The following is a 24634-nucleotide window of genomic DNA, read 5'->3' as shown; positions in this document are numbered from 1 at the left end:
ACACTAATCCCTCAATAATACACAAGATTAGAGTATAGAAAGCATGCTTGGGGCTAACTCTAGCCCCAAGAAGATGTCTAGCCACTCATGGTAGTGATGATCCAACCCTTAAGGGCTAACTCCATGGCTGCTCCTTGTTGGTGAAGATCTCCTCCAATGGTTGCTCTAGCTTCCTCCTTCTTCCTCTCCAAGAATAGCCTCCAAAAATTGATTTTCAATGTGTGACAAGAGACTCTAGACTTCTCTCCAAAAAGTGTATCATATTCCTTATATAGGTAGGTTAAATACACCCTATGATGAGCTGTGGTCGTGCAAGGTATATTCTCCAATGATTGGGTGAAGGACGGAATAAATGAGCTGGACTTTAACTTTTTCTCACTAGAGGAAGTTCGATCGATCGAACCTTAACTTGGATCGATCGAAGATGGGTTCGATCGATCGAACTGCATCTTGGATCGATCGAAGTGGTCTGACTCCTCCGGATAAGGACAAGGCTGAGATATTTCGAAGATATTTATGGGGAAAAGGACAAAAGTGGTTGGTAGGCGTACAGCTGTGGATAAGATCAATCATTTGAATAGGACAAAATAGGGTTCGATCGATCGAAGGTGATGTTGGATCGATCGAACTTGGAATTTCAGCAAAGGCCAAGGTTGGATCTATCGAGAAGTACTGTGATCGATCATAGATGTTCGATCGATCGAACTCTAAGTTGGATCGATCGAACTTTTCAGCTGCACAACTTTGATTCCTTTTTGCTCATTTCTTTCTCCACTTTGCTCCCTCCTTTGGTTTATCTCAGGATTGCTTCAATTAAGCTCTTATTTGGCTGAGTTAGCTCAATTTTGGGATTAGTGCCTGAAAATATAAATAACACGTAATAAGTCTAAAACGGCAAAGTAAGATAGATAAAGGTACTAGAATGCTTAAGCTTAACGGGTTTAAATGCGCACTTTTCAGTGCTCATCACCCTTGGTAGGGTTCGATGGAAGAAGAGTGGAGCCCCTAAGCGTAATCGCACTATTAGTCACCGTAGCCAAAAGATCTTTAAAAGAAAACTTTGTGATTGTGGATATCTACCCGGCCTATAACCTGTTAATGGGTCGAGGGTGGGTGATAGAAGTGATCAATATGAAATTTCAGTTAAATTTGCATCTTGATTAATAATTAATTAATTATTGAAATTGTTCTAAGAAATTTCATGGATATTATAGAATGTTTATCATGTTTTAGCAGTAATAAATTCAGTTATTGTCTGACTGTTATTATGTTGATCTCTGGATGTAATTGATGTTGTATTTACTTATTTCTTCATCAATTATTGGATGGCATGGAGGAATTAATTGCTTAAAAATAACTTAGTAATTAATATGGATATTATATGACTTTAATCATGCATTGGCAGAATAATATGGTCATGTATTTGGTCTGATCTTATTATGCTTAATTATGAATTTATTTGATGTGATATTATAACTGTTGCATCAACTGTGGATTTATTTGATGTATTACTTTGGATGTTGCATCATTTATGGATCATATGCATTATATGCACCAGTATGAGATGGTGTCATATTAGGGACGGATTAACTAAAAACGTTAAGTCCTACTTATTCATCTATAACGTAATGGATTAACTAAAATATTAAATCCTACATATATTCATGTCAGGTCAACGGAATCAATTGGATGACATACCGGATGTTTATTTTATGTTCTAGATTAGGATGGATTATATATATATATATATATATAGTTATGAGCCATGATATGAGTTTGAGTCTCAAGATCATGGTTAGGGAGCATATATGCAGTGGGATGCATAGCTGGCTATGATGATTAGTGGTGTACCCTGTTAGGTCTAGGTACTCATGCCCGCTTTAGGTGCGTTTTGCATATTGTCTACTAATCAGGATGAAACGCCTTCTAGTCCAATGAGAGTTCCTTAGTGTATGTCTGTGTGTGTATATATATATATATGTGTGTGGACAATATAGCTATTGTTAGATTAACTAGGATGTATACTAATGAGCACTGAAAAGTGCGCATTTAAACCCCTTAAGCTTGAACATTTTAGGACCTTTATCTATCTTATTTTCCCGCTTTAGACTAACTTTGTGTTATTGTTCTTTTGAGGTAGTTATCCCCAAAATAAGCTAACTCAGCTAAATAAAAGTATAATTGAAGCAATCTTGAGATGAATCAAAGAAATGAGCAAAGTGGGAGCAAAAGGAAGTAAATGGTGCAAATTCAGCAAGTTCGATCGATTTCAGTAAATGTTCGATTGATCGAAAGTTCATCGATCTCAGCACTTCAAGATGGATCTGAGCTATTCTGTCCTTATCCAAAGATCCCACAAAGTTCGATCGATCCAACTTCCTTCAGATCGATTGAAAAGATTCCATCTTATCCAGTTGTACCACCCCACCTACCACTTTTTTCTCTTTCCCAAAAATATCTCCAAAATATCTCAGATTTGTCTTTATCCAAAAAGGCGCCGCTATAGAGGATTGATCTAACTTAAATTTGATAGATCTCAGTCATGTTCGATCAATCTCATCACAGGTTCGATTGAGCGAACTTCTCCAAATTCGAGAAAATGTAATTTCCAGCTCATTAAAAGTTATCTCATATCCCGGAAGGAATCTTGGAGCACGAGCCTAGATATTCAGGGGTGCCATTGGACCTACCTATATAAGGAATATGAGCCACCTTTACATGAGAGACTTGATACTTGACTCTTGATACATTTTTCCATATTCTTAGTGAGGAAAAAAAGAAGAGAGGAAGCTAGAGACACAAGCTTGGAGTTCTTCAATCAACCAAGAGGAGGAGCAATCTCTACCATGGAGTTAGCCCTTGAGGGTTGGAGGACACCATCCATGAGCGGCTAAACATCCTCTTGGGGCTAAAGTTTGCCCTAAGCATGCTTTCTACATCTTGATTTATGTATTTTTGAGGGGATTTGTATTGTGATACATGTTTTGACATATTTATATACATAAATCTTGTTTATTCAATGATTTTGTGTGGTTTAATGCTTCCAATTGTTCATTTGATTTTATTCATATGTCTATGTATGCTAGAATAGATGTTCATGTACTTGTCACTAGATGTTGTGTTTTTTTTGCATATTTATGTGTATTAATGCTATAGATCTAGAGATTGTCAAGACATAGTGCTTAATAGAATGCTCTTGTGGTTTATTTGATGGTTCATACTCATTTCTTGATGGATTGTGCCTCTCCCTTAGTTTAAATTCATGTCATTAGCTTATTGTAGTGTAGTGGTAGTTTAGATGTTAAATGGAAGGACAATCCATGCTTATTGTTTGATATTCCATACTTATGAATGCAAGTGGCATATTTCTCTAATTTTGTGATGTGTTTGGATTGTGAGCTTAAAGAGGAATTAATGGCTTAGTTTGATATATTGTGCTATTCATTGTGTTGTCTAGACAATATATGCTTAATTGGTCATCCATGCTTGTTGAAACAACCACACACACACCATTGTTACAATACATGGTTTCCCCCTCATTAATCATTTATTAAAGGTGTAGAAGAGTTATGCTTAGTGGTGATTTCTAAATCCCAAGACCTCTCTCTCTTATTTTACCTCTATTGCACTTAATTGTTTACTTTAGTCTAAATTGCATCTTAGTGTAATTTAACCACCAACCAATTTTTTAATCACTCGACCTACTAACCCTAATATCGATTCCACAACCTAATACGACCCACCAATCTCTTGGGACGATCCCTACTCACCCTTGCTATATTTTTAGTTAGCGGTAGTAGTGACATCTATAAATGTAAAACTTGGCCACACTAATTTACACACAAATTTGGTGACACGGTACGGCACCCACCATATAAGTGTATCGAATCTCTGCTTGGATTGTAGTTGAGTAAAACTTATTTGTGAGCCTGACCCACCATTATTTTTCAGGTGTTCGTCAACTCCGGGGATAGAGACTGTTGGTGTTAAGCAGAGATAGTTATTCACTCTTCCGACTATGTAGGGCTCTTCTTTATGTTTTAGTTTTGGATTTGATTATAGTTAAGTTATTTTTCAGTTGGGATATTATTAGGGGTCTACTAAATGGATTCCAAGTTATATTATTGGAAGATTAAGTGTATCAGAATAATTTATTATTTAATGAAATTTTATTTTGAGGTTTCAATTAATGGATTATTATTTTAGTTTTCTTTCAGAAATTTATTTATTCTTTTTTATCTATTTTGTACTCTGTGTTCGATTATTACCGATTCATTTTTGATATCCTATAGTATTCAGGTTTGGGCTTGGCCAACCCGCATCCGGAAATCCGTGGGTATCACACGTTTTGTCCTATTATAGACAGACAAAACTACTTTATCCACAAATAACGATATCCCACATCGCCTAGAAAATAAACTTCTATGCTATTTTTATAAGATTGTTTGATTTACTAACAAATTAGTGAGTGCCCCTTGATAATGGGAACTCATTTACGATATCGAAATGCCCCATTGTCAGAGGTCTCCACACACTCCCTACACTTTTCTCTTTTCAAATAAGAGATGTTGTAAAACCCATTGTCCTATATCGACCAAAAAGGAAATGTTACTTTTATTATTAAAGTACAACCCAGTCGGTGTTTAATCAGCGGGTGAGGACCGTAAATTATGTAATCCATGAATAAACGAAAACCATCATCATGGATCCGTAATTCAGAGCCTTCCCGGCCACTTTCTTTTTGTAATACCCCTAATTTAAAAGAATAGACCTGGAATTTATTTAATTGTTTAAGTTGCGTTTTTATTTATTTAATGGTGAATTTGTTTTGATTTAATTTTGAATTAATTGTAAATTGTTTGATTTGTTTGCATTATGTTTTCTTTAGTAGAATTTATTATTTTCCTTTAATTGAATTGATTATTAAATGTTTTAATTAATTATTAGTGATGAAAATATAATTAGGGTTTTTGTTTTTAGAAGTCAGTATGTAGCCGACGCAGGTTTTAATTAAGTTTTCTCTGGGCCGATTAGGATTCTGCTAGGGCTTGAATTAATTTAGGTTTTGTATAACTCTATAAATAAACATAATAAAGTTAGGCCTAGGGTTTTAGAACCCTATTCACGTCTGTGGAGGTAGAGAAAGAACAGAGGAGGGATTTCAGTAGGAATCGCCGGAACTTTTGAAGACGACGTAGAGATTTTGAACAAAAGTCTCAAAGGTAAGTTCTAATCCTAGCTCTTTTCTTTTGGCTCGTGTTCTTTACACGTCTAATACAACTCCAGGGGTAGATGAAACACTAAAAATTGAACTGGTTCGCATGTTTGTATGTTTTTCTAATAGTATGTGTTTTATGAACTGTTATTTGCTTGTTTTAATTTTCTTGCTTATCCCATGGTTTAATTGATGATAGATGATGATTAAAACCTTTAAATTAGTTCTGGAACACCTTGGGGAAAATATTAAACTGAATACAGTTCGCGTGGGTGATCACTTGAACAGCACATTCATGAATGGAAAATTATCCCGGTTTAAATTCTTTGTGTCACAATTCATGTTTAATTGATATCGTTGATTGACTAAGGAATTAAAATATTTCTTGATCACACTAGAATCTAATTTAAACACTTAGGAACCCTAGGGATGAAGGTCAGTTCATCAGAAACTCACCAGAATTGAAAACGATGAAGACACAGGAAGAGAGACGGCTCAAAGTTTAAAGAGCAGGCTCTTAAAATCAAAGAGCTGGTTCTTAGGGGACTTGGAGCCGGCTCCAAGACTAGGAGAGCCGGCTCCTAACAAAGAAGAGCAGGCTCTTTCAGTTGGGTTCCAGTTTTTAGTTTTTCTGCGACCTGTTTGGCTATGGAACTTGGATTTTGGGATTTTCAGATTATGGAGGAAGTTATACTTGGGTATTTTGAGGTGTTCTAAGTCTTATTAACCCTTCAGAGAGTGGATTAATGAAAAATAAATCAACGGATGCTCGGGCTTGAACCGTAGACAATTGTTTATTAAACTAGTTTATTGTTTTTGGATGGAAAGGATTTTAAAATTTTTGAAAATTTTAAATAGAAATTCTTTGAGTAAATTTCTCTGTTAATCAAGTTCTTGTGATATTAAATAAGAGTATGAATATTTATATTATAATATGCTTATTTGGAATTAAAGCGGTTTACTGTTTCTGGATGGATAGTACTTTAAATTGCTTAAATCTTAGGATAACAATTCTTAGTAATGGTTTGACATTTAATTATGTTACAGTGTTATAAAACTAAGCATGTGAACTCTTATATTCTGTTATGCTTGCTTGGAGGTAATTGGTTTACATGTATAATCTGTAAAATCAATTAATGCATTTTGCAGAGTGGTTATGATCAAGATTGTTAATTTACGAAATTTTAGCAAGCTTGATATGGAACAATTGATGCTTATGTTTTAATATTTCTATTATCAATTGTGGATTTTATGGATTAGTTGATAGTTATAATTGATATTTATTCTATCAACTGCTAGATGGATTTGATTGTATGCATCGGTATAGGACGGTGACATACTAGGTTTGGATTAGCCCAAAGTGCTAAATCCTACCTATTTTGGAATAAGGGTACAGATTATAAAAACACAATTCTCCTTATATTTAAGTCTATGCGGTTGAATAAGCTGAACGACTTACTGGATCTTTTATATAAGTCTGTGCGGTTGAATAAGCTGAACGACTTACTGGATTTCCTATGGATGGATAGGAATGGATTTTAAATATATTATTATGATACCGTGACTTGAACTTGAGTCTTAGAGTCAATGGTTAGGGAGCGTATATGCAATAGGACACGTAGCTGGCTATGCTGGTTGAGGTGTACCCTGTTAGGCTTAGGGAGTCATGCCCACTCAGGTGCATTTTGCATGTTACCTTCTACTCAGGTTGAGACCCGTATCATAGTCCAGTGAGAGTCCATAGTGTGGATATATAAATATATATATATATAGACACGGATTGTATAGTTATTGTTGAGTTGGTTAGAGTGTATATGCGTATCGAGTCTCTGCTTGGATTGTAGTAGGATAGAACTTGTTCGTGGGCCTGACCCACTCCTATTTTTCAGGTGTACGCAAAAATAGGCAAAAGCCTCAAGAGTCGAACGCCCCATCAAACTTGATAAAAAACAAAGCCGAATGGCCATAAAAATCGATCATAATAAGAACTCAGGCATGAAAAAATCCAAGAAGTGCAAAGAAAAACTTCTATTTCATCAAAAAAATAAAAATTTACAATGGAGGTAGGTCCTCCTCCACAAAAAAAAAAAAAAAAATTAACAATTACATCAATTCATTCTTCATTCATAAGATCCTCCTCGGTTAAAGCTCCACCTTACGCATTAAACTTTTGCATGAAGGCATCCACCAGTTCCACCCTAGCTGGAATAGAAGAAGGCACAGCAAGTGTTGAAGAAGGCAGCCCTTCAGTACTCGAAAGATAATGAAGAGGAGGTAAAACCTCAATAGCCACCTCGCCCTTCAGCAGGGCAGTGAACTCAATCTCCCCAGGGACAACAGAGGGTTCAGCATACTCACCAGTAATCAAGAGCCGCTAGTCGACATCGTGCTCATCAGCATCACCATAGTCTTTCTCCTCAGAAGGACGTTGCCCTTGAACAAAGCCAAGCCTAAAACCCTTGGCTTAACGGAGATTGCCAACTTGGGAAAAGTGGTTGAACATTTCCGAACCCCTTTCTTTGTAGGTCTGGATCAAGGAATTTGTCTTTCCAAGCTGAAGGCCAAGCTCAGCCACTTTGTTTTCGAGTTCCTTGGCCCACTTATCAAAGTACTCAATTGACTAGAGCTACTAGACATTATCCTTCTTTTCTTCAGCAAGGGAAGCTTCCAAAAGGTCTACCATCTTTTGAAGGGTGGCAGATTGGTTCGCCAGAAGAGAGTCAGCTAACAGCTTTTTTATGAAAGAGAACATCAAGGAAGAGCTCTATAGAAAAATAACAGAGGGTTGTCAAGAAACTAAAATTGATGAAAAAAAGAAGAGAGGAATCGGAAGGGGTTACCTTCATTATAGACTTGGGAGCAAGAGAAAACAGATCATCAACACTCATCTACTGCTGCAAAATCTTATCCCTAGGTGGCCACATCCCTTGGGCTAAACCCATCAATGTCTCCGGGTCCTCGGCTTCAGAATCATCGATGATAATAGGGGAGCCATCACCCTTCAGCATCTCAGGGAACCACCTTTCGGAAGACCCCGCAAAATCGGCCCCAGCAACGACAATAGAGCTTAAGACTAAGGCACCTTTGTCACCAAAAAAAAACCGGTAGAATGTAATAGTTAATTTAGATAAATGAGTGAATTTGAAATTAAGAGATACAAGCTTAAATAAAATTGATGTGAGTTTTGAAAGTTCAAAGTGAAATTTGGTTAGATTCAACTAAGCAATAATGCCATATTAGTCTGTATTAGAACTTAGAAGTCGATGATGATCTTTTGATGTCAAAAATTTGCTAGATGCCTAGATTAATTGAGAATAATATTAAATTAATCAAAAGAATTTTAACAATATCAATTGGATTACTGTATTTCAAAGAAGTAATAATTAGTTTGACCGAGATTGCTTTCTCATTAAGAGTTACTCCATCCATCATTCAATAAGTGCCCATTTTCTAATTTTGGGTAAGTCAATGAAATTTTTTGAGTTCCTTAATATATATATAATTTAAATTTTGAAAGTTTATAATGTGAATTTGAAACGTGAGAGGACTCCATTTTTTTTTACCATTGCACACTTCTTTTCTTATTCTTTGAAAAAAAATGACAAAAAAAAAAAAATTAAATTCATTAATGCATCATTTCTTATTTTCTAATATCAGAACTATCATTTTTACTATAAATTTAGGATCCGTTTATTAACGCTTTTACTTTCTTATTTTTACTTTCTAAGAAAGTAAAATCATGATTTTGATTTCTTAAACTGAAATAAAAAGCAGAATCGTGTTTAATAATTTTTTTTACTCTCAATATTTTGAAAGCAAAAAAATAAGAAGTAAGTTTAGTAATTATAATTTTTAATTTTATTTTTGATGGTCATTTTTCTCTCTCAGAAAAACGCTCTGTGGCTTACCTTCCATGGCCGCTTGATAATTTGCCACAAAGAGAAATTGGTGAAGTGGGTTGAAGGGATTGAAGGTGGGCTTGTGAGAAAAGGTGAGCTGGAGTGGGTTGAAGGGATTGAAGGTGGCCTTGTGAGAAAAGGTGAGATGGATTTGGGTAGGAAAGAAGTCGTAAGTATATGGTGTATGTATATCTATCAATCTGGCCCCATTGTTGTTGGTGTTACTACTGGTTATCAACTAAAGGGGCGGTTGTGCGACAGGGATGGTGGTGGCCGGATCTGCAGCAACGGTGACAAATGCGGCAGCGAGGGTTTGCGCTTTCGATTTTTTATTTTCTGTGACTGGTTCAAGTTGATTTGCTGATTTGGGTATATTGTTGATGGGTTTTTGAAGAATCTTTGTGTATGAGAGAGGAGGGAGATGGTTGTGGGCAGTGGCTATGGTGGGGAGGAGGCGGCGGCCATGGTGGGAGGAGGCGACGACGTTCTCTTCCTCATCTTCTTCCTGGTTGATTTGAGCCTCAATTTGCTCTTCTTCTGACGAATTCGAGCCACCCGACGGAGATTCCTCTGTTGAATCCTTCGATTTTGAGGTTAGGTTTCACCATTGACAATAGATCCGTGGGAATCGAGTATTTGTAGAGAGAGAAAGAGAGACATAGGAGAGAGAGGCGTTCTCGGAAGTGGCGATGATGGAGGTGGTTGTTGGCAATGGTTTTTTTTTTTTTTTTCTATGTTGATTTGGATATATTGTTGATGGTACGTATGAGAGAGGAGAAAGATGGTTTGTGGCAGTGGCTATGGTGTCCAAATTTGACTGAATACTTTAGTTTGAAAAAGAGAGAGATTGGAGCTTCAATCCAATTTTGAATACAGAGAAAGAGTGATTGGGGCTTGATCCGATATCGAATACAGAGAAACTGAAGCTACATCATCGTCTTCTTCGGCATCATCGTCTTCGTCCAGATAGATAGAGAGCGATACCGATAGAGAGAGAGTGTGTGGTAGCCGGGTGGTGTCTTCCGTCGTCATCGGTGGTTAGTGTCTTCCATTGTTGCTGGTTGGTGGGATGAGATGATGATGATAGAGAGGGAGAGGATGATGGATGATGCTCAGAATGGGTGGTGCTCGGCTGATGGGCCAGTGAATGCTACAGTAACAGAAAGTATTTTCAGTGTACAGTGGAGAAAATAGAGAAAGTAACAAATCTTCACTTTCTCTTTTCTTCATTAAAAGTGAAAGTACTTTCTAAAAACTGAAAAGTAAAATCATCTTAATAAACATAATTTGTACTTTTACTTTATATTTTTAAGAATTGAAAGTAAAAAACAGGGATGATTCCTGTTAGAAAAGAGGCCTTTAATTTTTTATTTTTTTACTTTCTTTACTTCTTAGATCTTTGTTTTTTTTGACAAAAGATAATATTTTATTCTTATTGTATCAAAAGAATAAAATGATACAATTTTATGTCCAGGCTCTCATTTAGTAATACGAAGTCAAATAGGCAAGGCCCAAACTGATTGACTTTATGAGAACTTTTCACTAAATTTAGGGTTAAGTGTAAAAAATCGCCCTGATATATAGATTTTGTGTAAAATTAGTTCTTATTTTTTAAAAATGTGCATGTAAGTCCATAAAATTTAAAAAAGGTGTAGAACTAGTCCCTGTGACCACCTTTTTACAAAAAGTAAAATTGAAAATCCCATTTTACCCTTTACTTTCCCATTTTGCCCTTTACTTTCCCATTTTGCCCCTCACCTATTTGTGCATATTTCAATCTTGATACCTGCAAGAATCTCTACAAGAAATCTCTATCTCCTCAAATTCCTTATGCAAGTAAACTTTTTTAAAAAATTTATCATTTCAATAGACACATAAAATTAAATTAAATTTTTTTTTTTTTTAGAATTTTGGAGTTTTCAACGCCTTGGCATCGAGAAATTGAGCATTGAAGATCTCTGGAGGTTAGAGTGGCAAGTGGTGGAGGTGAAGATCAAACAGTGGATACATGCAGCCAAGTTTTGTGTTCGAATTTTCTTTCCCAAAGAGAAGCAACTCTGTGAGCCAATCTTTGCAGGTCTTGAAACTGTTCTAGTTGATTTCTGCTTTATAATTAAAAATTATGTTAGGGTAAACACAATGGGATACCCTAAATTGTGTGATTATGTGTGGGGACGGTGGTGGCGGTTTTGCAAAGCGATGGTGGTGGCCGGTTGTGCGTATATTGTTGATGGGTTTAGAGAGGAGAGAGATGGTTGCGGGCAGTGGGAGGAGGCGGCGGCCATGGTGGGGAGGAGGGAGAGATTGAGCAGCAATAGATCTAGTGGATTAAGAAGTTGGTAATTTCCTCTTGTGGGTATGGCTTAACGCCTCTGAACAACGATTCTACGGCCATGAAAATGGCTGATGGATGATGATGTTAGGGTTATCGGTCTAAAAGCTTCAGAGAGGAAGGAAACCCAATTCTAGAAGAAACAAGGGCCTATTTGCAATCTAACTTTCTGGGAAATTGTTGAAGTTGATGATGTAAACAATAGCCTGGTGAAAACACATTAGCCTCTGCCATGATTTTCCACTACCGCAAATCATAAACCCTTCAATAAATCCGAACCTTTCTTACAAATTTCAGATAAAATCCTCAGAAATTTACAAGAAGAAAAAAAAAAAAAAAAAAAAAAAACCCTAGAAAACCAGAGAAATTTCGAAATCTGATTCGCAGTCTTAAATTAGAAAATTCAAGGGAGAGAGAGAGATTGGAAAAAGAAGTATCCGGCGGTGGCTCCGAAGAGGGAAGCCTCCGTTTCCACCACCATCCGAACCAGCCGAACTCACTGTCGTTCCTTCATTGCCGGCGAAGCCTTCGGAGCCACCGCCATCCGAACCAGCCGAACTCACTGTCGTTCCTTCGTTGCCGGCCGATCCTCATTGCCGTCCCCGTGGCTGCAGTACTTTCCCCTCGCAGAGACATATATATAACATATCTTACATATTATATATATATATATATATATATATATATATATATATTAGGCCCAAGTACCTCTGTTTAGGGTTAGCGGCGCTCAATTATTATTTTTTTTTTTTTTTTTTTTTTCTTTTTTTGATAAGTGGGTAAAAGGGTCATTTTACATAGCTTATATTTATAGTTATTAATTTATTATCATCATTTTACGCCACTCAGAACCTATTCATACCAAATTGACAGTATAAGAAATTTTTAACCACACATAGACTAATATACACTATATCAATAACAGAAGGGAGTTTTTTGCACTTAACCCCTAAATTTATGGATCTCAAAAGGGGCATAGCGGCAATGAGAACAAGAAATAGCACACTAATGATGCAAAACTAACACAATCAACGAAAATCATTCTCAAATTCAAGTATGTGTCAGTTAAAAAATAAAAGAAAAAAAGAAATTGTGGTAGCATAAATCAATTACGGACCTGTTTTATTCATTCTATTTTAAATTATTTCTATAGTTAGATTTTAATTACTAGCTTGCACAATATATATTATTAATATTTTGGTGCCAAAAAAATATTATCAATATTTAATATTGTTACATCGAGTTTGTATTCTATATATGTAGTGAAATCTTCTTCCCTTGGTAGACAAATAATAATAATAATAATTTTTTTTAAACAAAAGAAGGAGGAGGAGAATATGTAATGAAAGATTATAGATAATAGTAATATAATACATGTACTTGTCAGTGAACTTAAGTAATAAATGGGTTCATGAAAGAGAAAAAGAATTTAGAAAGGGATTAAGAATTAGCCCTTCAAATATTGGAGTGAGACGAGAAACTAAAAAGATTATTTCATATTTAAGTGAATAAATATTTTATTTGAGAAAAATAATTATTTATTTATAAAGTTAGTAATAAAATGTCATTTCCTATTAGATTTAAAAAAAAAAAAAAAAAACTGAATTGAATTTGAGAAAAATAATTATTTATTTGGACTTTTTCTTTGCTTTTCCTTTTTACTGTTTAAATGGGCGGGTTTCATGGGTTAGTTTTTTAAATTTTTTTACAAATATACAAATTAAAAATAATAAAACAATAATAATAATAAAAATAAAAAGTTTAATTACAACAGGAAAAGGAAAAAGAACATTCGTTATGTTTCAAAACCACATCATCAGAATTTCATTTATTTTTAATATTAGTAGATCTAAAAAAATATTACAAACAAGCACTGATTAAAACAATACACAAACATTAAAAAATAAATAAATAAAAAAAATGAAAAAGAAAATTAGAAAAGTCAGAAATCTTCATCAAGCTGGAACGCATGGGAGTCTCCACCATTGACATTCAAACTATTCATCACAGAAGCCTTCTGATACTCTCCAACCCTCTTGTCAAAGAAATTAGTCTTCCCCTGAAGACTGATCAGCTCCATGTCTCCATCCAATCAAACGGTTTGTGAGCATTGTACATCTTGCCGCACCCTAGCGCACCCAACAGCCTATCAGCCACATACTCGATGTGCTGGTTCATTAGATACGCCAAATGTTCAAGGCTAATCCACATTACTTTAAGTCATTAACGAAGGGTGGGCTTACCTATGAGAGTAGTGGTAATATTTTATCACTCCATCTTATTTTTATTTTTTAATTTTCTCTAACAAGACTACCGCAATGTTTATGGGAGAGACTTGAATCCTATACCTTTCATCTTTAGACCAGATAATGCTAAACCGCAGGCCTTGATCACGCTATATCTAGAAAAGGTACAACAACAACACCATTTTGAAGTGTGTATTATCAAAGAATCTGAATTCCACCCTGACATACATAGTATTTCACCACTAACTAACATATGATGCATAGAAGATCATTTAGGTGTTTTTTCCTGCTGCTAAAATGTGTTAAAAAAAAAAAAAAAAAGCAATCTTATATAAAATCCTAAATGAAATAAATATAGTAAAATAGTCCAGGAGTGAAAATCCAATGTATTAAACAATAAAACTGAATACATGCATATAATAGTTCAACCATAGCTAGCTAAATAGGTTTCTAGCAACACTTAAGCAGAAAAGGAACAGGGTAAGCAAATTGAAGTCAATACAATTTAGCACAATTAACTATATACGAAGGGAAGTAATTAATGAAATGTCATATATATATATGTTCAAATTCTGTAACTCCACAAATGTTCTTGGCAATTGTAGGAGACAACCCAGTCATCGGATCGGATCACCATCTTCATATTTCAGAGATGAATATAATCAGAGTTTAGTCCCACCTGCAAACAACAGAGGTTGATTAGCCAGAAACAGAAAATGGACGCTATAAGTACTAATGAAGTAGTAATACCATATGGGCAGCAGCAACTCCCAATTAATATATATACTGCAAAGTATACTTGTGATGGAGCAAAACATTAGTCCATTTCCCATTTGCTAAAAATGAAAGAGTAATAATAAAAAAAATTGAAGGTTCACTTTTTTAACTGGAATTAACTAGATGTGAATTGATGAGCAGATTTTCGATGCGCTAGAGAATATTATAATAAAATAATGGTTCATTGTATCTGTTTTATTGGTAATAGATGGTTTCCTGACTTTGCTCATAACTTCAACTAGAATTAAAATATATTTAGTAGGGTAGTTGTGTAATTTTAAAATATAGTTATTGACTTGTGAAATTAGGGTTATAAATGTCATTTCTTTTTAAATGAGAGTGCAATTATATATTTTAAGGAAAGTAGTATAAGACTTTATTTTACCGACTACATAACTTAGGGGCTGTGGAATTAGTGATCGGGATAAATACCTACAAAAGAGTCGGTAACAAGAGTCCTTGTTGGACACTATTTGTTAGAGGAGCTACAAAAACTGATCGGTTTACTCATTTTTTAATTGTTTGGCTAAAAAAAAGGAAAAAAGAAAAAAAACTACATGTTCTAGTCATTATTGAAAGAATTTAGATGAACTCACATGGTCACATATATCCTATAAAATCAATTTGAAATTCTAAAAGCACGTCACAAGAGATTCCCACATGTACTTTTTCCAATCAGACGCACCTTGCATTCTAAAAGCACGTCACAAGAGTTACCTTCTTTACTGCTTTTAGCAGAAAGTATCCTCTTTTTGCTTCATCAGGATTTGTTTCATCATCATCATCGTCATCCACACTTGTTTATTCATCATCATCATCATCATCATCATCATCATCATCGTAATAATTGAAATAATCGAAACCATAATCATCACTTTCATCCACTGCTAGTCCCTGAATCAAACAGAAGTAGAAGGGGGTTATATGAAAAGCATTGGCAGTGTCATTTGTTGTGGTGATTCCTGGACAAAAGTTAAATGAAACTAGTGGAGATTGTTTACCACTACTATGCAGCAAAAATAATGCATAAATCATCTTTAACTAAAAAATTCATGACATTTTACAGTTACCTTTTCTCTCCGAACTAACTGCTGCACATAGTCAATAAGGTCGATAAAATCATTGCACTTGCGGCCTTCATAATCAATTACTAAATTATCAGGTGTGCTTAAGCATTCAGATGTGAAAGTCCGCAATTGGGGACATTTCCCCAGAGAAGCCTCGATCAAGGATGGGAATTTAAAAGCATTTTTTGTCCTACAAAAACATGTAAGGTTTGGTAGACGTCCCAGCAACAGAACATTTAGTCGAGTGAACTTAATTTCCTCCATGTCATCTTCTCGTTGTCCTTCACTTCTAACTATTTCTTCCATTACACTACATCCTCCAATCCCTAGCTTTCTGAGTTGTGTGAGACCTCTTGCCATTGAGAGTGAGAATACATACCTCAGGCTGTTGCATTTATAAAGTATCAAATATTTTAGGCTGTGAAACACAATAAGCCCCTGTGGGAATGCCTCGGGTGAAATTACATTCACTAGTTTCTTACATCCTTGAACAATAACAACCCATAGCTGCTTAAAGTAATCTTGTGCGCTCGAATTTAAGAATAATTGGTTGTCCCATATCACTGTGAGGCTTTGCAATTTTATAATTTTCAATTTCTCCAAAGTTGGGAACCTAACCTGCAAGATTCATTACATCCCATTTTATTTTAATTAGTGCGGAAAAAATTGCACAAGGTCAAACTAAAATACCCTACTAAATTAGACTTATTATTAGAATGTAATAGTTAAGTTAGATAAATGAGTGAAATTGGAGTTGAGAGATATACACTTAAATCAGTTTTGAAAGTTCAAGGCAATGTTTGGTTAGATTCAACTAAGCATTGATGAGTAATGTTATGTCAGTCTTTATTAGAAGTCAATGATGATGCTTTTGATGTCAAAAAAAATTGCTAGGCTAATTGAGAATAATATTAAACAATCAAAAGAATTTTAAGAATATCAATTGGGTTTCTGTTTTTAAAAGATGTAATAATTAATTAGAGTCATTCCATCCATCCCTTAATAAGTGCCCATTTTCTAATTCTGGGAAAGTCAATGAAAAAAGTTAGTTTTCTTAATATGTATATATATATATGAGTAATGATATTTGCACTGAATAGTTTGAAACAGAATTACTAGACCTACTGATTGGTTAATTAATGCCAAATATAAGAAGTGAGACTCTGAGACCTCCACTTTCTTATTTCATGCATTAATGACCAATCATATATATATATATATATATATATATATATTATTTAAATTTTGAAAACCTTCCTAAGTTTATAATGTGAGTTAATGCCTATGGGGAGCTAGTTTTAGAATTTTAAAAAAGGGAGAAGGATATTCGCAATCCACTTTTTTTTTTAATTCTTTTAAAAGAAATGACAAAAAAAATCTATAAACTCATTAATGCATCACCTCTTATTTTTTAAGATCATAACTACCATTTGTACTATAAATTTAACTCTTTTTTTACTTTCTTTACCTCTTGTATTATTATTATTATTATTTTTTTACAAAATATAATATTTATTTAACAAAACAAAATTAGAAATAAAATGATAATATTTTATGTCCAAAGCTCTTATTTAGGAATACGAAGTCAAATAGGCAAGGCCAGCTCTACTGTGTGTCCAAAAGGGCTCATGGTGCATTTGAGTCGAATACTCATTGGTACGGTGGTGCAAATTTACATGACTTCGGTTGGTGGATGTTGAAGTTAGCATTAAGTGAAAATATGGGTGAAATTTGAGATTTAATTAATGATTGTTAACCACAAATCAGACATTTCTTAATAGCTACTAAATTTTTTAAAATAGGAGTTTGGACACACGTACCTTGTGGTTGAAGAGGGCTTCTACTCTAGGAATGTTCAGCTCCACTGTTTCTTCTTCACCTTTTTTGGATCCGCGACTGCAGCAACAGAAACTTTTGAGGTTTGGCAATTTTTCAAGTCTCAAGTACTTCAATTGAGGGAAGACGATTATCTCATCATGCACTTTATTTTCTTCAACTTCTCCTAATTCTCCCCTTTCAATTGCAACAATCTGTTCCATTTTTTCACAGTTAAATATTTTTAATTTTTGAAGGTGCACAAGGTATCTCGCTGTGGATGGTGAGAATACATTTTCCAAATTGTCACGATTAGAAAGGTGAAGATCTTTTAGGTTTGAATACGCACAAATTCTGCCCGCTAAGTGTTCCTTTCTGTTCAACCTCATATACATCACCAAGTTAGGTAGACCCTCCAGAAGCATTTCTTGTAGCCGAGGAAGTACATTAATTGTTGGTTCAGCTATTCGAGACCCTTTTTCAACAGTTCCAAGCACTTCAACTTCAGAAAACAATGAATCACATCCATCAACTACGAGTTTTTCTAGATTTTGTAACCTTGGGAGCACATCGGAGGGAATCACATTCACCAGTTTGTTACATCTTTTGACCTCTATGCACTTTAAGACCCCGAAGGAATCTCCTCCTTCATTCACTAGGAGTGAATGTGATTGGTCATTCCATAGTGATGTAAGGCTTTCCAATTCTATAATGCTCAATTCTTCCAAAGCAGGGAATGCAACCTACAAATTAGAACATATTATATTTTGTAGTTTCAAAAATTCAAGAAACTCATCTTTGAAATGAGGGCCAGTATTAGAAAATTTTGCAACAAGATTGTATCTCTATCACAATTTTCTGCTCCTATCATTTTAAAGAGCCCAAAGAACGCATAACCACTTGTCTCTGTGGGGACTTGAACCTTCTACCTAAATTTTTGGAGGCAAGAAAGTATCACTAAGCTATAACTCTGATATTAAAATATGAGTTAAACAATGTCATTAAGTGTGTCTTTCCCAATATTTTCAACCAATGTACTGTTTTGAACCTCATGCAATTTTTTTTGTTTGTTTGTTTGTTAACAAGCACGGAGCCAGGATTTCAAGTGAGGGGGGGGGGGGCACACTGCCAAAAAAAAATAATAATAATACGGAGTACATATATATATATATATATATATATATATATATATATATATAACAACTATAAAATTTAAAAAGACAAAGAAGAAGAAAATTATTAAAATATAAAAGGAAAATAAAAATGAAAAAACTTTAATATCCATTTTAATATGCTATTTTATCTGAGATTAGAATATTTTTATTTGATCTAGATTCAACTTATATCCATTTTAAAATTGCAATTGAATATATAAATTTGAATAAACATAATAGGAAAATTTAGCTTAAGAAATTATGCTAATAAATGCACGTAGCATGGTGGTAATGTGATGCGCATTTATAAATATTTATACTATTATTAAAAGTACAAGGGTGTCAAGAATTTCAAATCATTGATTTATAAATTAGATAATAAAATAACTTACCAATTAAAATAATAATATTATTTTATTTAGGATTTTATCTATTCTAAGTACTAATTTGGTTTTCAATTTAGATTTCTGCCACAACATAATTTTAAAATCATTTATTTATAAATTAGATAATAAGATAATAAAATAAGTTACCATCTAAAATAATAATTCTATTTAAAGACAAATTATATTAAAGAGTTTCTATAAAACATGTTCCTTCTGTTTTCTTTTCAATGGACTTCTATGTATCAACATAATAAATTTAGACTTTCTTTCCGTAAATTATATATTTATTAATTAATATAAAAAAAAATCAAAGAGTTTCTAAAAAAACATGTTTCCCTTCGATTCTTTCCAATGTTACGTATCACCGTAAATTTAGATTTTCTTTCCAATAAACTCTTACGTATCACATTAAATTTGGAAAAAAGAATTGATACTCTTGATGAGTACAGGGTTTGGATCGTCAAATCATTGATTTATAAATTAGATAATAAAATAAGTTACCAATTAAAATAATAATCCTATTTTATCAATTAAGTACTAATTTCGTTATCAATTTATATTTCTACTACAAAATAAGTTAAAGAATTTAAAACCATTGATTTATAAATTAGATAATAAAATAAATTACCATTTAAAATAATAAGTTATATTAAAGAGTTTCTATAAAACATGTTTCCTTCTGTTTTCTTTTCAATAAAATTAAGATTTTCTTTCCATTAATTATATATTTATTAATTAATATAAAAATAATTAAAGAGTTTCTAAAAAACATTTTCCCTTCTATTTTCTTTTCAATTTATTTCTACGTATTACGGTAAATTTAGATTTTCTTTTCAATAAATTCCTACATATCACATAAAATTTGAATTAATGCTCTTACATGTTGATGAGTACAGGGTTTAGATTGAAGGGGTCAAACAAAAGAATAAGACCAGTTAATTCAAGAGAAACAATTGCATTGTTTTGCTTTTGGTTTGAGTGGCGAACTTTTTCAATCTTTTTATAATAAAAAATTTTCACGTGCGTTTTTTCTAGTTAAAATAAAATTTCTAAGAATATAAAAATGACTGGAATATCTCTAATTATATATACATATATATTTATACGTAGTGTGCAAACATGTATGCTTCATGTGTCTCAGAGTAGTTGCATATATATATTATAGACAAGTGTCTCCTGATTGAATATATGTGTGTGCGCATGAATATATATATATATATTATAGACAAGTGTCTCCTGATTGAATATACGTGTGTGCGCATGAATATATATATATATATATTATAGACAAGTGTCTCCTGATTGAATATATGTGTGTGCGCATGTGGTATAAAGACATAAAGCTCTTGTTGGCTGCTGCCCATCCAGATTTCACTCTCTTGTGGGCTCGTTGGTCCTCAAACAAACCAGCCCATCTCCATAGTCAGTGGGCTTTGAGAAGCAGTTCGAGTGACCTTGAGTGGGACACTTGGCCCACATGGCCTGTTTCTGCCATTGATTCTTATTGTCCTGTTTTGCCTTACTTTCTTGTTCTCTTTCCTTCTTGTTAGGAAAAAAAAAAAAAAAAAATTGGGTAAATTAAAAATATTGAACTTAAATTTTATTCGAGAATGTCATATTTTAGTCCAAGAAACTTCCTAATTTGATACTAATTAAAAAAAAATATTTTTTTTTAGAAGAAAATAAAGTGGCTAGTAAGTGTTGATGAGATGATATAATTTGTTGATAGGTAACAAGTTAATAACATACAAACCACTCTCACCCACCTATTAATTAAATGTGTGACCTTTCATGTGAGAGGGGGAAGAAGAAATAAGTTGTTTCATTTGCATTTTTTAGTTATATATTAATTATTAAAGAAGTGAAGTCATGTACCCACAATATTTTTGTTGTTTAAATACAATTACTTTACCATATTATAGACTTTGTTTTTTGAGTAAAAAAAAAAAAGATGATAGAGGAGAGAGGCCAATAGCTTTTGGTTGAAGAGAGCTTAATTAATATATAATCTTGGGAGTTAATTAATGACTCTGTGTTGGATGGTAATTGTATAGAAAAACTTAATAGAGAGTTATTTACATACCTTGTGGTTGAAGAGGGTTTCCACTCTGGGCAACTCTTTAAGTTCCAAATACTTCAATTGAGGGAAGACAATGATCTCATCATGCATTACATCTTCTTTTCCTAATTGTCCCCTTTCAACTACAACTATCTCTTCCACTGAATCGCATCTGTAGACTGCATTGGAGGCAATCACATTCACCAATTTATGACATTCCCATACTTTCATGGACCTTAGGCTTTGAAAGGAAATTTGTGCTTCCTTCACTTGGAGTGATTGGGATTGGCCTTCCCATATCGCTGTAAGGCTTTCTAATTGTCTAATCTCTAGTTCCTCCAGGGCAGGGAATGCAACCTGCAAAATTCATTACTATAATGTTACATTTGTAGCCAAGAATCCACCTATTCAGTTATTATTAGTAAATTTTGCAACAATTATATTTTTTTAGCTTAAGCTCTCTGTTTTTTTTTTTATAGGAAATGTATATAGATTAAGTTGCATAGCACAACCCATCCAAATCCAAATTTGGAGAAAGAAAATCCTTAGCCGTAAACACAAGCCATCAACTCTAAACCTGGAGTTAAAATAAATAACTAATAGATTTTTTTTAATGCATGAGTTTTTTTTTTTTTAATAAAACATATAATAAAATAGTACTCAACCGAAAATAAAAATTGGAGAGAAAAATAGTACCCTAACTTGAGTAGGAAGAAGAAAAGTAAGAAAAGAGGAGCTAAATTTTAACCTAAAAGATTTACACAGTTGAAAATGACATAGTAAGACGTATTTCTTCATCCATTTTTTCACTATTAAAAATTTAATGACTTTTCTAATTCTAGAAAAAAAAAAAAAAAAAAAAAAAAAAAAAAAAATTCTTCGCAATTTTGTGTTTGGGGAATATTTCCATATTAGAGAAATATGTAGATAAAAAGTCAATAAAACAAAAATAGTGTGGAGAGCTTCTTAATATGACATTTTATTTTTAATTAAATGTAAATTAATTTAAAAAATGCTTCTTGGGCCAATCCAACCAAAATAATGGAGGCATTCGAGTGGGACCATTGGGCCCACCTTTTCTGTTGGAATGGTGGGCTTGTAAGGCACAATTAGAGATGGGGTTTGGGCCCATTTGACGTTCAGAGTTTGAAGTCCACATTTTTATTTTTTGAATACCAATAAAAATAAAGTTTAGTAGAAAAGTGTAAAACATTTTTTTTGCTAATAAATGCAATTCTAATCTGATTGGTGTAAAAGCATGTACAAAGATTGAAAAGAATATAAAGCTAATGGAAGATTTAAATTTTTTTTTTTTTGGGTAAATAATGGAAGATCTAATTTTAGAAATTTTTGCAAAAACCTTCTTTGTGATGAGAAAATATACAATGTTCTCGGTGCATTGCGCAATCATGACATGTTTATATCTGTGCATGTTGTACGCACACTGTGCTTGTATAACACAAATGACAGACAGTGATGTGTTCAGTGCACGGTGCGCCGGGCACACCGAATACCTTCGTTTGTGATGTAAAATATATATATATATATTACTAAATTAAGTATTCAATAGATTAACGGCAAGTGGTAACTCTACATGAATTATATTTTTTTGTGATTAGTGTACATACTACATGGTGGTGGTGAGTCCAGTGACTGGCTTGCTGAGAAAACAATTACTAAACCTTGTTATATATTAGCTCATAAAATTTTATTTAAAAACGAGTGAAGAGTAAATTATTGCTTACGTCGACCAACAAATAAATAATTAATAATTCATATTTTATTATTTCTTTACTAAAATAAATAATTGAATATAAAGAGTATTCATATTACATAAATTTATTTATTTTATTAGCATTTGAAATTAGAAAGGTGTTTTGGTAAGTTAAATCATTTTTTGTTTTGTTCATACTATCCAAACTAGTAAAATAATATTTTCTCACAATTTTCTTCAAAAATATTCTTGCTAACCAAATAGATGATGGAAACTTGATTTTTTTTTTCTTTCACTATCACTTTTCATCAAAATATAATATTTATTTAACAAAACAAAATTAGAAATAAAATGATAATATTTTATGTCCAAAGCTCTTATTTAGGAATACGAAGTCAAATAGGCAAGGCCAGCTCTACTGTGTGTCCAAAAGGGCTCATGGTGCATTTGAGTCGAATACTCATTGGTACGGTGGTGCAAATTTACATGACTTCGGCAGGTGGATGTTGAAGTTAGCATTAAGTGAAAATATGGGTGAAATTTGAGATTTAATTAATGATTGTTGAAGTTAGCATTAAGTGAAAATATGGGTGAAATTTGAGATTTAATTAATGATTGTTAACCACAAATCAGACATTTCTTAATAGCTACTAAACTTTTTAAAATAGGAGTTTGGACACACGTACCTTGTGGTTGAAGAGGGCTTCTACTCTAGGAATATTTAGCTCCACTGTTTCTTCTTCACCTTTTTTGGATCCGCGACTGCAGCAACATAAACTTTTGAGGTTTGGCAATTTTTCAAGTCTCAAGTACTTCAATTGAGGGAAGACGATTATCTCATCATGCACTTTATTTTCTCCAACTTCTCCCCTTTCAATTGCAACAATCTGTTCCATTTTTTCACAGTTAAATATTTTTAATTTTTGAAGGTGCACAAGGTATCTCGCTGTAGATGGTGAGAATACATTTTCCAAATTGTCACGATTAGAAAGGTGAAGATCTATTAGGTTTGAATACGCACAAATTCTGCCCGCAAAGTGTTCCTTTCTGTTCAACCTTATATACATTACCAAGTTAGGTAGACCCTCCAGAAGCATTTCTTGCAGCCGAGGAAGTACATTAATTGTTGGTTCAGCTATTGGAGACCCTTTTTCAACAGTACCAAGCACTTCAACTTCAGAAAACAATGAATCACATTCCTCAACTTTGAGTTGTTTTAAGTTCTGTAACATTAGGGGCATATTGGAGGGAATCACATTCACCAGTTTCTTATTTCTAAGGACAATCATGTCGGTTAGGCACCGAAAGAAATCGTCAGCCTCCTTCACTTGCTCTAGTGGTTGCGATTGGTCAACCCATATTGCTCTAAGGCTTTGTAGTTTTTCAATAGTCAGTTTCTCCAAGGCAGGTAATGAAACCTGCAAATTTCATTTTATATATTATATTTTGTGATCAAGAATCCAACACTTCTGGGCATATTATTAGTATATTTTATTGTAAGATTCCATTCCTACTATTTTAAAATGATAATTATCAACACTGCATGAGAATTTAGCTAGAGTGCATTCTTGTGGTGTGATATTTGTCAAACAAACTAAACACGTTCACAAATCAAATGTATTTTAAGAATAAAAATTATTTACTTCTTACTTTTTAAGATAAGTAATTATTACTGAGGTTCATTAAGGTTATTCATTGCTTGAACATAATATATTAAAATTTCATTAAAGCAAAAGAATAAGTGCAAAAATTTTAAAATTGATTGATATTGTCAAAACATTTATGCTTATTGTCAGACAAGTATTTATTTTCTGAAAAGAGATTTTTTTTATCACTATCTAGAACTTGAATCCTCAACTTTCACTTTGGATGGCAAAGAAATACCACTAGATTATAGCTTTGGTGTTAAAAGGGTGAGATTGTTAATGTCATCAAGTTTTTCAAGGAAATTTAGCCTGCAAAATATCAGT

General features: G+C 33.3%; 1 protein-coding gene across 25 annotated transcripts in view; it reads right to left on the bottom strand.

Moving 5' to 3' along the window:
* The window catches only part of LOC132304111 (uncharacterized), a 159289-nt gene that overhangs the window by 118082 nt on the left and 16573 nt on the right, over positions 1 to 24634 (bottom strand). For 20 of the 25 annotated variants that reach the window (XR_009481508.1, XM_059801636.1, XM_059801639.1 and 17 more), the window contains 3 exons: positions 23351 to 24082; positions 20975 to 21307; positions 17357 to 18094 (listed from right to left, as the gene is read on the bottom strand). The exons of 1 other annotated variant lie outside the window; for it this stretch is intronic. Coding sequence is in view for 23 of the 24 variants with exons in the window: in XM_059801636.1 (XP_059657619.1) it covers positions 17357 to 18094; positions 20975 to 21307; positions 23351 to 24082 (1803 nt within the window). In the remaining variant the exon portion in view is untranslated. The remainder of the gene's footprint in view (positions 1 to 17356; positions 18095 to 20974; positions 21308 to 23350; positions 24083 to 24634) is intronic. 4 more of the 25 variants (XM_059801647.1, XM_059801654.1, XM_059801641.1 and 1 more) reach the window with 3 other exon arrangements.

The sequence above is a fragment of the Cornus florida genome, unplaced genomic scaffold (genome assembly GCF_030987335.1).
Source record: "Cornus florida cultivar Cherokee Brave unplaced genomic scaffold, ASM3098733v1 CherokeeBrave_3.0.0_Hap2_Chr04, whole genome shotgun sequence".
Lineage (NCBI taxonomy): Eukaryota > Viridiplantae > Streptophyta > Magnoliopsida > Cornales > Cornaceae > Cornus > Cornus florida.
The sequence above is the reverse complement of the archived record's forward strand: the minus strand, read 5'-3'. Positions and strand labels throughout refer to the sequence as shown.